We start from the raw sequence: 13634 nt of genomic DNA on the forward strand, positions 1-13634 counted from the left end.
GGTTGCCCTAATTATCAGTGTATAGGTCTCCTGTCACAGAATAGCCAATTATCTGTTTTCCTTTCCTCCACACTGTGATAGCGCTGAGAAAAGTAAATGCCGATATCCAGCATTTGTTTATATGTGTTCAAGGAAGGAAAGGGTGACCCCTGGAAGTCGCACATCTATGGTGTCTTGCTATGATGAAAGGAGTGGCAACCTCAGCATGGACTTCGACCAGGCCACTCCACCAACGAGTTTCACTCTGCCCCCCTCAGGAGCTTAGTCATGACGGAGGAGTCCAGGCTGAAGTTGCCACTTCATTCATCGTAGATGTGCGACTTCCAGGGGGTCACCCTTTCTTCCTTGAACCTTTGCAGGAGCCAGAACGGGCTCTATTCTCTGTCGGCACTCTAGCAGCAGCTTCGGATGCATTGTCTACACACCCCCTCCCTATCGAGCCTAAACAGCACACACTTTTTCCCGGGTCACATTTGTTTACATGTGACCAGCTATGATTGGACACAGTTAATCACATGGTAAAGGGCCATTGTGATTGGGCCTTTACCTCGATTGGCTGTGTCTGAAGGACAGCAATCACAGAGTGTGCCCGATGCATGCCTTATGGGGCCGGATTCTGAGAGCACTTCAATAGAGGTCCTCCCAGAACTGGACAACTGCCCAGTAGCCATCTTTTGGCTATAGCACAGTTGGCAAGTAGGAGGGGGATACAGAAGTGCCAACAAAAGCCCAGGCACCAGGACACAATTTATAGGCGCCATGGCGGCCTGGGGTTTGTTGAACCCTGTTCTAAGCTATACATTTGGCAAGTGAGGCTACCTATTACAATAGCGAGGCTCGGGGTGTTGGACTGGGCTCTTCACCAATCAATCCAGATGTATCTACCTATCCGAGCCCTCAGCATTTTGGGCATGTGGAGCACATAAAATAAAAATAGACCTCGTGTGCAGGCACCTGGAGGTGGCCTATGTGCTGACAGCCCTGAACTAGGTTAAGCATTTTACATTTAATGCCAACTTTAAACTTAAAAAAGGATGTTCTTTAGACCTTCCTGTATGCAATACTTCTCTTCTGAGCTGGCTGTAAGAGACATTTAACTCCTTTAAAACCATAAAGAAATTCCAGGCATTATAATTTTTCACTATTTATTTTCATAAACATGAGGTATTTCAAAGTGCTAGAAGAAGAAGCACTAAAAATGTACATTGGTTGAAAAACGAAATGGTAAAAAAAGAAAAAAAAAAAAAAAAACAGAACTCCAAAATCCTCTGGTTCTATGTGCCAAACAGGAACAAATACAATTAAAAACAGGAAAAAGAGACAAACAGGCTAAGAAAACAAGGCATATATAACTTTCTTTACAAAAAGTTCTTTGTTCAAAAGGTGATAAAGTAATATCTACTCAAAACTTTCACAACTCATTTTCATACGAAAATATAAGTATCAAATTTAGTTATGTATCAGCATTATACTAAAGTATACAGGCAGTGTAAGAATTAGTCCAGTACATAACAAGAGATTAAACAATATATTTGTATACAAAAAAACATGCTCCTCAAACATTGAGGTGTTACAGTACTTAGGTCTGAACTTCCAGTCGCATATTGGTAGTGAGAGCTATCAAGCGTAGCCCAAGTAAATTGTACAAAAAGGCAAAAAAAAAAAAAAGAAGGAGTATTAATGGTATATACAGAAATTCCTCCAGAGGTACAAGTGCTAACCCCAGAACAGTAACATCTGTTACAAAATGAGCACCATTAAAAAAAAAAAAAAAAAAACTGAGGCCATTACCAAAAAAATAAAACAGGCTATTGAAAAAAAAAAAGAAAAAAAAAAAGAAAAAAAAAAAAAAATCAGCAGCTCAAAATAAAAAATGTAAAAAAACAAACACATGAAAACATCTAAAAAGTACATAAGTAACAAAAACAATATATATCCAAAAACAGAGATAACACAACAGTAAATTATTTGGCAGTCTACTTAACTCCTCAAAAGATATCATCCAGTTGTTTCAGAACCACAAATCAAAATAACATCTAATACAAAAAAATTGTATTTCATCTGTAGAGTGAACTGGATTTGAAATTAAGCCAACATTCGTAACGTCAAAAATGCTTAAATCTGTATTTTTTTTTTTTCATTTTTTTTTCTTTTAAAGAATCAAAAATTGTGCAAAGTGGCAGTGACAGTTCAGAATAGGAGGGAAAACAAACAAACAAAAAAAATACAAAAATCAGAACGTTTAGCAAGTCCGGGAGTTTTCAATCTTCTTAACCAACTGTTGCTGTCTAAGCTGCAATTTTTCTTTCTCCAGTAATAATTTTTCTTCTTCATCCTGAAGGGAATGAACATATTCAGTGGCTTTTTTCAAGATAACAACTTTTGCGGCTTTGTCATTTTTAATAAGTTCTGGTACATGGTCCCTTAAGGTTAGGAAACTCGACCTCAGGTCATTGCGGCGCTGGCGTTCAAGAATATTGTGGTTGCGCCTCCGCTCGCTATCTTCAGAGTCGTAATTGCGAGGGCTGGAGCTTTTAGACTTTGGTTGTACCACGTTCTTTACAGGCCGAGCAGCCTCACTTTTCTGCTTTTTCTGAGGAGGAGCTACCTCTTCTGTCTCCATGTATGGGGAGGGTGCGGCATAGTTGTGTTGTTGATGGACAGGAGCACACCTCTTAAGAATGAGTTCAGTAGGCAGGTTCTTTGTCGAGGCGGGGTTGATGTTTTTTGAGCGCAAAATCGTTGGGGAGGTAACTGCTCTGTTAGAAGATGATCGCCTTTTCTCCACTGTCACAACATCTATTTCTTCCTCTTCTTCTTCTTCTTCATCCTCCTCCTCCTCATCATCCTCCTCCTCTTCTTCGTCATCATCTAAAAAAATAAAATATAAACATTAGGTTTCATATACATTAAATTCATTAAGACTTTTCATTCCAAATAATTTTATTAAAAGGTTTGTTAAAGTACAAGCATAGAGATGTTACAATACAATTTTTCATAAAAGAGTATAAACAGTAGTTAGGCTGCAAAACAGAATATTTAACATAGATGTCAACTGAATTGGTTGAAACCGGTAATGTTTCATAAGTAGCTCAAATATATCAAGACCTGAATAGCCTTACATGGTCCTTCTTGGAGAGGGACCAAGCCTAGACCTGTGGATGAGGCAATATTCTTGGGTCTGTCAAGGCACGTGAAGGTCCCTCCAAGTTAGAGAAAAGGGGTGTCGGGAATGAAGGAGAGAAGGGGGGGGGGGGGAGCTGCAGTTGGTCAGTACTAGATTCTTTCGTCTTTGAAAGAGTTATGATAAAAGGCGTTATAGTGGTATGAATCCCGATGTCCAGTGTTTGTCCGGTATGACGAGTATAGTCATAAGAGCCGGTGTGTAGTCGTAAAAGCCCAGAGACAAGCCCCCTTGTCTCTTTCTTTTAAACGGGAGTCAAACATCCGACAGCAATTAATATTTTAGACTCTTATAAAAGTGTATTCTGCTGATTCGGTCTGCCAGCATGCCCAGGTTTTGCAGAATTTGGTGGGGGGTTTCCCAGGCCTGGTGTATCAAGTCCTCTATTTACATAGTTTTCCTAACGTGTTGCAGCCAGTCTGCTATTGGGGGGGGGGGGGGGGGGGGAATTTGTCTTTCCAATGTGCCGGGATGCACATTTTGACCTTGTTGAAAGTCTTCAAGAAGCAAATTATTGCTTCCCCCCTCCCCTGCCAGCGTGTCTTTGGAGTGTGAAGTACAGAGAGGAAACCCATGTAAGCAAATAGAGAACATGGAAACTCAGGATATGAACAGAGGACCTCAGTGCTGCAAGGCACCACTAAGCCATATTTTGGCACACAAGCTGGCAGCTCATCTCCAGCGGCCATTGAGAAGGACCGAGGGCTATAATGGTTCACTAAAGCTGGCAATGGATGGTGTGATTTTCTTTCCTGCAACCACAGGTTACAGGAAAGAAAATTGCTGGTTTCCCCCATCACAACACAGTCAGTGTTGATAAAGGAATCCCTCCATTGGAGCTATTGTGTTCTCCCAGCGGGGGGGAGCTGTCCCTGCAGGGAGAACACATAGCAATTACTGCTAGCGGCTATAGCAACTGGCAATAATCACATAAAAAATTCTGACATGCTGGTTGTATCCAAATTATTTGAGCCTGCCCATACATGGTTCGAATCTCATATTGTCCCCTCTAAACTGGCCAAGATTTGAATCGTCTATGGCTGGCTTAACTTTGCTGAATCTTTTCAATTGAAGAGCACTCTCTCTCTTTTGTTGGATTACCCCATCTAAAAGCTACACACATTAGTGTCTACCCCTCCATCATGAAGAATGCAGGGAAAAGGAATAAAAAAAAAAAAAAAAAAAAAAAAAAAAAACACGTTCTTGGTTGACTTAAAAATACCAATGGCATAGAGGCAGATTAAAAGATTTCAACACAAACTTTCAAGAGATCTAAAGCACCAGTGAGATTCATCCCATCTGCAAACTGAATGTGTGTATACCCAATCATATAGAAGTAGGAAGCAACTACAAGGGGTCTTCAAAAAGTTTCTGCACTTTTTTTTATTTAATAGAGTTTAAAAAAAGTGCAGAACCTTTTTGAAGAACCCTTATATTAAGGTGCCCCCCTGACATAAGATGTTGGCATTCTGCTTAAATTTCTATGGAACAATACACATCTGCCCTCAAAACCCTTCCCAGAGAAAATAAAATAAAATTAGATACAATTTTGATGGCTATAGTTTTTATAGCTCTACCAGGGCCGAAAAGCTGCAAATTGTGGAAAGTATTCCCCAGCTTTACCCAATTTGTGGATGGATTGACTCATCACTAGTCACAACCTCTCCTAAGTTGATTAGATTAAGCACAATGGCACAAATTGTACAGTTTCTTAGACGCATTGTGAATAACATAAATTGGAGATTTGCTGTGCTTGGGGAGAAATAAAAAGCGCACACTAAAACTGTACAAATCATCTGCCTGGGAGAGACAATCGCTGGGTTTGTTCCGAAAACACAGTGCGCTGCTGGTCAGATCTGTAGGCCCCTCTAAGCCGGGCATTTGGTTTCCAGCCAATAAGACAGCTGTTGTAAGGAAGTGCTTCCTCGGAGCTGTCAAGAAACAAACATGAAAGAGACACACAGGAGCTTAGGCTAAATCCCTGTATGTGTGGAAGGCTGTTAGAGGCCTGGGGACACCAACAAAGTAAGTTTGTTTTCACAGAAAGGATTGCAGTTCTCCTAACACCCTAATGTGGTTATGCTGTGTGGACCTTGTAGAAACAAAGAGTGCCAAGCGCTGCTAGACTCAACACATGGGGGTTGATTTACTAAAACTGGAGAGTGCAAAATCTGGTGCAGCTCTGCATATAAACCAATCGGCTTCCAGTGTGGTGTGCTTTTTTTCAAAGCTTACTTGAACAAGCTGAAGTTAGAAGCTGATTGGCTACCATGAACAGCTGCACCAGATTTTGCACTCTCCAGTTTTAGTAAATTAACCCCATTTACTCTGTAAGACATCAGCAAGTAGACATGGGTGAATTAATCCACAATTCGGTCTATTCCGACTTATTCTAGCTAACTGACATTTTCTTTTTTTTTTTATTGTTTATTATTCCAAGCTTCTGAAAGCAGATCCTATTTAGCAGGAATAATGTAAAATCCTGAGGAGTCCAATTAATGGGGTTTATGATTCTCCACCGATTAGACAAATCTACATACATGTAGAAGAAAATAAAGCTGTGTTTTGCTGAAAAAGGATCAGATTCACTCGATTTGCTGATCGAACGTAGCAGTGAAAAAGATACACAACTCATGCTTATTAATTACACAGCAATTTGCTGTAACTGCAATCATTATCAGCTCTATATTGCCAACAGTTGTGAGTCAGTATCTGTGCCAGGCTTAAAACTAGAAGAGCCCAGCCTAGCTTCTAGCTTGGTGTTCTTAAATTCCAACATCCACAGTATGGAAGAGATTTCATAATTAATTGTCCAGAGACACAGATGACATTAGACGTGAAAGATGAAGGATATCTGGAAACCATAACCCTACTGAGCATAGCTACATAATAGATCAAAAACAAACGCACATTGTCATATTTGTAAAAAACTGCCATTGGTTTATTATATCTGTAGTCATATGTAGCCATATAAAGCACCATGTCAGATCAAAATATGCGCAAGCTGAATCCCAAATCTGAAGATGTACTTAAAACGCCCTCTGGATCCGGAGCTTCTTGAAGCCTCTCCTCCCTTACATTAGGTAGGAAGGTTAATGTTCAAAGATCCTCCCATTTGCAAGTTCACAGCTAGGTGAGTTTCACATGCATTTTTATATACTGAATACTACAGGAAGATATTGCTTAAACTGCATAATTGCGCACCTCAGTGCTGTGCATTGGCATCAGTGGGGTGTTGCACACATCACTGCTGTTTGACAGCAGGCTACACAAGTGTCCTGAATGCCGTTCTAGTGCTCTGCTGCCCCAAAGCTGCGTACCTTTGCGGTGCACTAAAAACAAAACCAGTATCCTCTGTTGGTGCTATACCTACCCCTTCTCCAAGGTGTAATGCAAAAAAACATTCCTAAAAAGGTTACCTATGGCCACCCCAGACTACAAGCTATAGTGTTCACACATACAGCATCACTAAAGGTTTTTTTTTTTAATTGCCCCAATAACATAGTAACTTACAATAAACAGAAAGCAGAATATTGATTTACAATGGGAACTGAATCACCAAGTGTGGCCAATTAACAGGCTTACCTTTCTAGATCTACATAGAGAAAGCAATCTAAGCCTCTGCTTTTAAATGGCTGTGGCTACCACATGCAAAATGAGGAATGGTCAAACACAGGAGCTAAGATTACTGTCCATACATGATGCTCACATTCATGATGTACCAGCAAAAGCACGTTTTTAACACAGAGGAAACCCCAATAATACAGGCGAGAGAGAGAAGCACGCCCACTTTACATTGGTGGCCAGAGGGAGAGAGAGAGAGGCACACCCCCTTTACATTTCAGGCCAGAGGGAGGCACGTCCCCTTTACACTGCAGGCCATAGAGAGACACACGCCCCCTTACATTGGTGGCCAGAGGGAGAGGCACGCCCCCTTTACATTGCAGGAGCACGCCCCCTTTACATTGCAGGCCAGAGCGTGAGAGAGGCATGCCCCCTTTACAATGGTGGCGAGAGAGAGCGAGAGAGAGAGAGAGACCCCCTTTACATTGCAGGCCAGAGAGGCACGCCCCCTTTAGAGAGAGAGACACACACCCCCTTACATTGGTGGCCAGAGGGAGAGGCACACTCCCTTTACATTGGTGGCAAGAGAGAGGCACGCCCCTTTACGTTGCAGGCCAGAGAGAGGCACATCCCCTTTACAGAGAGACACAGACACACCCCCTTTACATTGCTGGTCTGAGGGAGGCACGCCCCCTTTACATTGCTGGTCTGAGAGGGAGGCACGCCCCCTTTACATTGCTGGTCTGAGGGAGGCACGCCCCCTTTACATTGCTGGTCTGAGGGAGGCACGCCCCCTTTACATTGCAGGCCAGAGAGTGAGAGAGGCATGCCCCCTTTACAATGGTGGCGAGAGAGAGGGGGGACACCCCCTTTACATTGCAGGCCAGAGAGGCACGCCCCCTTTAGAGAAAGACACACCCCCTTACATTGGTGGCCAGAGGGAGAGGCACCCCCCCTTACATTGGTGGCAAGAGAGGCACGCCCCCTTTACGTTGCAGGCCAGAGAGAGAGGCACGTTCCCTTTTACAGAGAGAGACAGACACGCCCCCTTACATTGCTGGCCAGAGAGAGCGGCACGTCCCCTTTTACAGAGAGAGACAGACACGCCCCCTTACATTGCTGGCCAAAGAGGGAGGCACGCCCCCTTTACATTGAGAGAGAGAGAGAGAGAGAGAGAGAGAGAGAGAGAGAGAGAGAGAGAGAGAGAGAGAGAGAGAGAGAGAGAGAGAGAGGCACACCCCCTTTACATTGCTGGCCAGAGGGAGAGAGAGGCACGCCCCCCTTTACATTTCTGGCCAGAGAGGGAGGCACGCCCCCCTTTACATTGATGGCCAGAGAGGGAGGCACGCCCCCTTTTACATTGCTGGCCAGAGAGGGAGGCACGCCACTCTTTACATTGCTGGCCAGAGAGGGAGGCACGCCCCCCTTTACATTGCTGGCCAGAGAGGGAGGCACGCCACCCTTTACATTGCTGGTCTAAGAGGGAGGCACGCCCCCTTTACATTGCTGGCCAGAGAGGGAGGCACGCCCCCTTTACATTGCTGGTCTGAGAGGGAGGCACGCCCCCTTTACATTGCTGGTCTGAGAGGGAGGCACGCCCCCTTTACATTGCTGGTCTGAGAGGGAGGCACGCCCCCTTTACATTGCTGGCCAGAGAGGGAGGCACGCCCCCTTTACATTGCTGGTCTGAGAGGGAGGCACGCCCCCTTTACATTGCTGGCCAGAGAGGGAGGCACGCCCCCTTTACATTGCTGGTCTGAGAGGGAGGCACGCCCCCTTTACATTGCTGGTCTGAGAGGGAGGCACGCCCCCTTTACATTGCTGGTCTGAGGGAAGAGTGCCCCTTACTCCGGTGGTCAGTGGGAAGCATCCCCCTTCTTTTAAATAGCTTAAAAGATCATTGGTGTCAGTGGTTACCTACCTAAGAGGCAGAAACTGTTCAATGCGGAAGAATCCCTAGCAACCTTTAGAGGAACCCTGGATGAGAAAGGCTGTTTTATTATAATGAGATCATGGTAGCTGGCTATTTAATACAAAAACCCTGCAAACAGAAGCTATTTACCTTTGTAAGAAATTGAGTGGCTATATCCTAATTAGTAGGGCAGTGGGATAAAGGGTAGACTGAGGGGCTTGCTGGCAACATGGCGTTGTAATTCTGCCTGAGAAGCTGCTCTTTAAGTTGCCAGGCATCTGTTACTAGTAACTAACATGATAGGATTACCTTTTAGATATACAGAAAACCCCGTCTGCTGCTTCAGCTGCCTAAAAAGGTCTCTCTTAATTCAATGAACCCTTTCAGAATTAAAAGCAAAAAAACACCGCCATCTGCTGGCCTCGCAGCTCAATGGGCGGCTGATTGAGTGGCCTGCGCTATGCCTGTTGTATGAGCGAGGTCAAAAGAGAAAAGGACTTTGTGAGCTGGAGTTACCGTGTCAGCGCTTTCAAGAGCTTCTATTCTAATAAATCGAACATTTTTTTTTTTTTTCAGTCCGCTGCTTACTGTTACAGCTAATGAATATTGCAGAGAGCACTGCCTGCCCTTGACCTGAGTAAATCTTGCTTCTAACCTTGAATATGCTGCTGAATGCATCTTACTTCCAAACAAACAAGAGCTACCTTCCTACAATTCAAACCTGATTCTATGCACAAGAGAGGTTTTTTTTTTTTAGCTCATAGAGCATCAAAACCCATCAAAGGGTCAGCAAAAGATTGAAGAGTCAGCCCCGAGGTCCTTCAGAAGAACTACAACTAATCACCGAGCAGCACAAAGGGAGATTATGTTGAAAGCAAATGATTGACGTAAATAATACAAAAACGCACTAAACGTTGATTGTAAATTACAGCACCCATTATTTCAGAGGATAAAAAGACACAACAAGCTAGGCATTGCCTACAAGTAATAACTTGATATCAAGACTTTCTACAGATGAAGCTTAGAGTGACTCATTTTATTTGTACTCTGTTCAACACACCCACAAACTCAAAGTGCTTAGGTCCTGGGTGAGAATATGCCAATGCCAACCGTCTGTGACCTTCTGTGGGACACCTAGAATGGGCTTTGGGGTATAGTTCAAACATTTATAAGGTGGTTATGTGCAGAAACCCATAGCAAACAATTAGAGATGTGCCAAGTACATTCCATGTACTTCAGGACCTATGCATACATAGGTCCTGAATGAGAACTGGCAATGCCAACATTTGGTGACCTTCTGTGGAACATCTAAAAAGGTCTTCTGGGCTTATTCCAAAACATTTTAAAGGATGGTGCTGTGCAGAAACTCATAGTTGGCAATCAGAGATATGCCAAGTACACTTCATGTCCATGAAGGACCTATTCATACATAGATCCTGGGTGAGAAGTGGCAATGCCAATGGTTGGAGACCTTCAGTGGAACACCTAAAATGGAACTTAGTCCAAACATTTTAAGGAAACAGAGCCTTACAGAAACCCATTGCAGGCAATCAGATGTGCCAAGTACACTCCATGTCCATGCAGGATCTATGTATACATAGGTCTTGGGTGAGAAGTGGAAATGCCGTTGATTGGTGATCTTCCCAGGAATACCTAAAATGCCTCCAGGGATTATTCAAAAAATGTTAAGGATGGTGCTGTGCATAAAACCATAGCAGGCAATCAGAGATGTGCCAAGTACATGCCATGTCCATGCTGAAGAAAGCAAAGTTTGGACTGATTTCTGGAGGTTGCTGCACTGCTGGTTTCACTATTATATAATATGTAGAACGTTCAACATATAGTACAATCTTACTTTAAAAACCCCAAAAAATCATAATAAAAAAGACGAATATATATATATATATATATATATATATATAAATATATATATATATATATATATATATATATATATATATAAATAAAAAAAAAAAAAATGATATATATATATATATATATATATATATATAAAAAAATAATATTATATATATTTTTAATTATTACATATAAATGTACGTGAAGGTACCCAATTGTCTTATGTGTATACTACTACAGAGTACCAGCAGCAGATTTGGTCTACTTACCAGACTCACTGTGACTCTCATCTCCAGAGCTGGTGCTGGTTCGACACGGCTGGATGCAGCTCCTGGTGGGTACAGAAGATGGCACAGTGGCTAAGGATATGGCACTGATGGGTGTAGCAGCCTGGGCATTTCTGCCGCTCTCTCCTTTATTGACTGGGAAGGGGAAAACCACCGCCGGATCCACGCAGTGAGAAGCAGGGTTGTTCAAATCCTCTCCTTGCACCAATAGGTTGCTGGCGGTAGGAGTGCCAGTCTGATTTGGGGTTCCAGATTCTACAATCCCGGTAGCCTTCCCAAGCTTCTCATTGACAGCCCTCTCCAGCTTCTCCCTGGCAGAAAAGCCACTCCACATGCAGTCCTGAATGATGATGGACTTGAGGTTGCAAGGGGACAAACCCAGCTCGTTGCTCTGCGGCAAACCCCAGCCTGAACCCCCCAGCAAGTCGGCTTCAGGGGGCAGCAGCAAGAACTCCGATGCCCAATCCAAGGCATCCCCGTCCCCCGGTAAGCCATACTCAAGCAAGGGCCCCTGTCCAGGAGACAACGGGTCACTCTGCAGCCCAGCTCGACTAGGGGAGAGAGGAGGCGTGGGGAGCAGCTCAAACTTCTTCCAGATGTCTTCTCCTGGGGGAGCACAGTCCGGTCCGCACAGATAAAAGTCATCCTCGTCTGGGTAGAAACAAGGCTGCAGGGAGTCAAACTCCAGGTCGGGGTTCTTGCTCACCACCCCGGGCATCTTTCAGCTCCTCCTGGCTTACCAAGAAAACGACCAGAGACGGCTTATCCAAAGACCCAACCAGCCACTATCTGCAAGAGAGAGAGACAGACTCCAGTCACGACTAGGATACAAACACTCAGATCCAGGTGAACAGCAATAGGATGAAACTGCCAATGGTCCATGCAGGTTTTTTTTTTGGAGAAGGGAGGTGGGGGGGATGCAAGCAAAAGGATGCACAGGGGGCTCTGCTCCTGGAAACAGGGCTCTGCACCATTCGCTAGCAACACCCACACAGACTGATCTCACTGCACTGTGCCTGCTGAATGGATAAAGATGCAAAAAAAAAAGCCATACAGACCGCTCCTGGGTGGCATCTATAGGTCTGCGTACCAAATACACTCAGTTATGTCATTTAGACAGATCACATCGCTTGACGTTAATCACTTTTGCAACCCCCCCCTTGCTGCCCCCGAATAGAATAATGGCATGCACTCCCTAGAAAGACAGGACACTAGTTCTAGGTGGAGCTGTGCCCACTGTGTACCAGTTGGCAGCCCTGACAGCAAGATGCTGGGTGCATCACTACTACAAGGGAACAAAAAAAAAAAAAAAATATGCATGCAATTTTTTTTTAATAAAAAACAATACAAAAATAAAATGTGTGTGTATATAGGATCAATATATGATCCCAGATCTTTAATATTGGGGATCTGCTAGATCAACCCATAGCTGCTCCCCTTCTGACAGCCTACAAGGTGTGACAAGTAGGGGCAATGATGTGCCAGGGTGGTAACCCCTAGCAACAGCATCCTGCCTCTGGACCTGTGCATGCCTGTTGCCACGGGTAACCACTGTCTCCAGCCAATGACTAAGTGCATGCATTGGCAGGAGGAGGGCTGGGCATGCTGGAAGACAAGTGCAGCAAGCAATGCCAATGCAATGTAGAGGCTGCTTACCTGTGTGTGTCCCTGGCTGTGCAACACTCCCTCCTCTCCCTGCACTCTGCACACTGTCACTGACTGCACTTCCAAGCTGCTGGATATTATTAAGTAAAAAAAAAAAAAAAAAGACACACCCGGGAGAAAGGGAGGCGGATAGAGAGAGACAGGGAAAAGAGACAAGACCCAATTTCACCCCACCTCCTCCCCCCCCCTCCTTGCTTCATCAGCCATCCTACTTGGGAGGTGCAACTTGTTTCGCGCCAAAATGCCTCCTGCCTCCTCCTTACCCCCTCCTCCTTCACTGGGATGGGAAATCTGAGCCTGCTGCTTATCGCCCAATAGGTTTCCGGCTCACAGGGGCAGTCGGCCGTGCAGCTCTTCAAAGGGCTAAGAAAGAGGAGAGGGGGGCAGGCAGATGGGAGGCTGCTCCATTATACAGGCTGCCCATGGTGTGTGTGTGTGTGTGCTGCTGGCCACACAGCCTGAGAGGCGAGCGAGCAGGAGGAGGGGAGAGGCAGCCTATAGATGTGTGTGAGATCATTGTTTCTCTATACATTGTTACACCAGCAATGCACTAACTGCACACGGGCTGCTCCTCACAGAGCTGTGCATGTTACACTGGCTTCTCCTTCCAAACAGTACATGTAATATGTTACACCACAAGCCCAACACTACTGCACTGTCTGCTCCCAGTTACAGGCTGCCTGTGCATGATGTATATATCTCGACACACAGCCTGAGGGGCTTTCTCCTGCCTCATATTATGTTCCGCCCAGCACTGCACTTATATATTGCACTTGTCTCACCTCACACACATAACATGTTGGGCTTTCTCCTTCCTAATATTATGCATCATGTTGCATCTGGTGCCCAGCTCTGCATTTATATATTGCACTTGTCTCACCTTACACACATAATACAAGGGGCTTTTTTCTTCCTAATATTATGCATTATGTTTCACCAGGTGCCCAGCACTGCACCTATATATTGCACTTGTCTCACCTCACACACAACAGGCTTTCTCCTTTCCATTATTCTGTAATGTATTGCACCTATATATTGCAATTGTCTCACCTCACACACACGCAACACAAGAGGCTTTCTCCTTTCCATTATTTTGTAAGGTACTGCACCTATATATTGCACTTGTCTCACCTCATACACACACACAACACAAGAGGCTTTCTCC

General features: G+C 44.4%; 1 protein-coding gene across 1 annotated transcript; it reads right to left on the minus strand.

Annotated features, from left to right (window-relative positions):
* Positions 1 to 1866: 1866 nt before the first annotated feature.
* MYCN (MYCN proto-oncogene, bHLH transcription factor) lies at positions 1867 to 12561 on the minus strand. The gene is made up of 3 exons (XM_040348566.1): positions 12461 to 12561; positions 10787 to 11593; positions 1867 to 2871 (listed from the first exon to the last, which is right to left on the minus strand). The coding sequence occupies exons 2-3, from the start codon at positions 11520 to 11522 to the stop codon at positions 2243 to 2245; spliced, it is 1365 nt and encodes a 454-aa protein (XP_040204500.1). The 5' UTR covers positions 11523 to 11593; positions 12461 to 12561; the 3' UTR covers positions 1867 to 2242.
* Positions 12562 to 13634: the final 1073 nt, after the last annotated feature.

Source organism: Rana temporaria, chromosome 4 (genome assembly GCF_905171775.1).
Source record: "Rana temporaria chromosome 4, aRanTem1.1, whole genome shotgun sequence".
Classification (NCBI taxonomy): domain Eukaryota; kingdom Metazoa; phylum Chordata; class Amphibia; order Anura; family Ranidae; genus Rana; species Rana temporaria.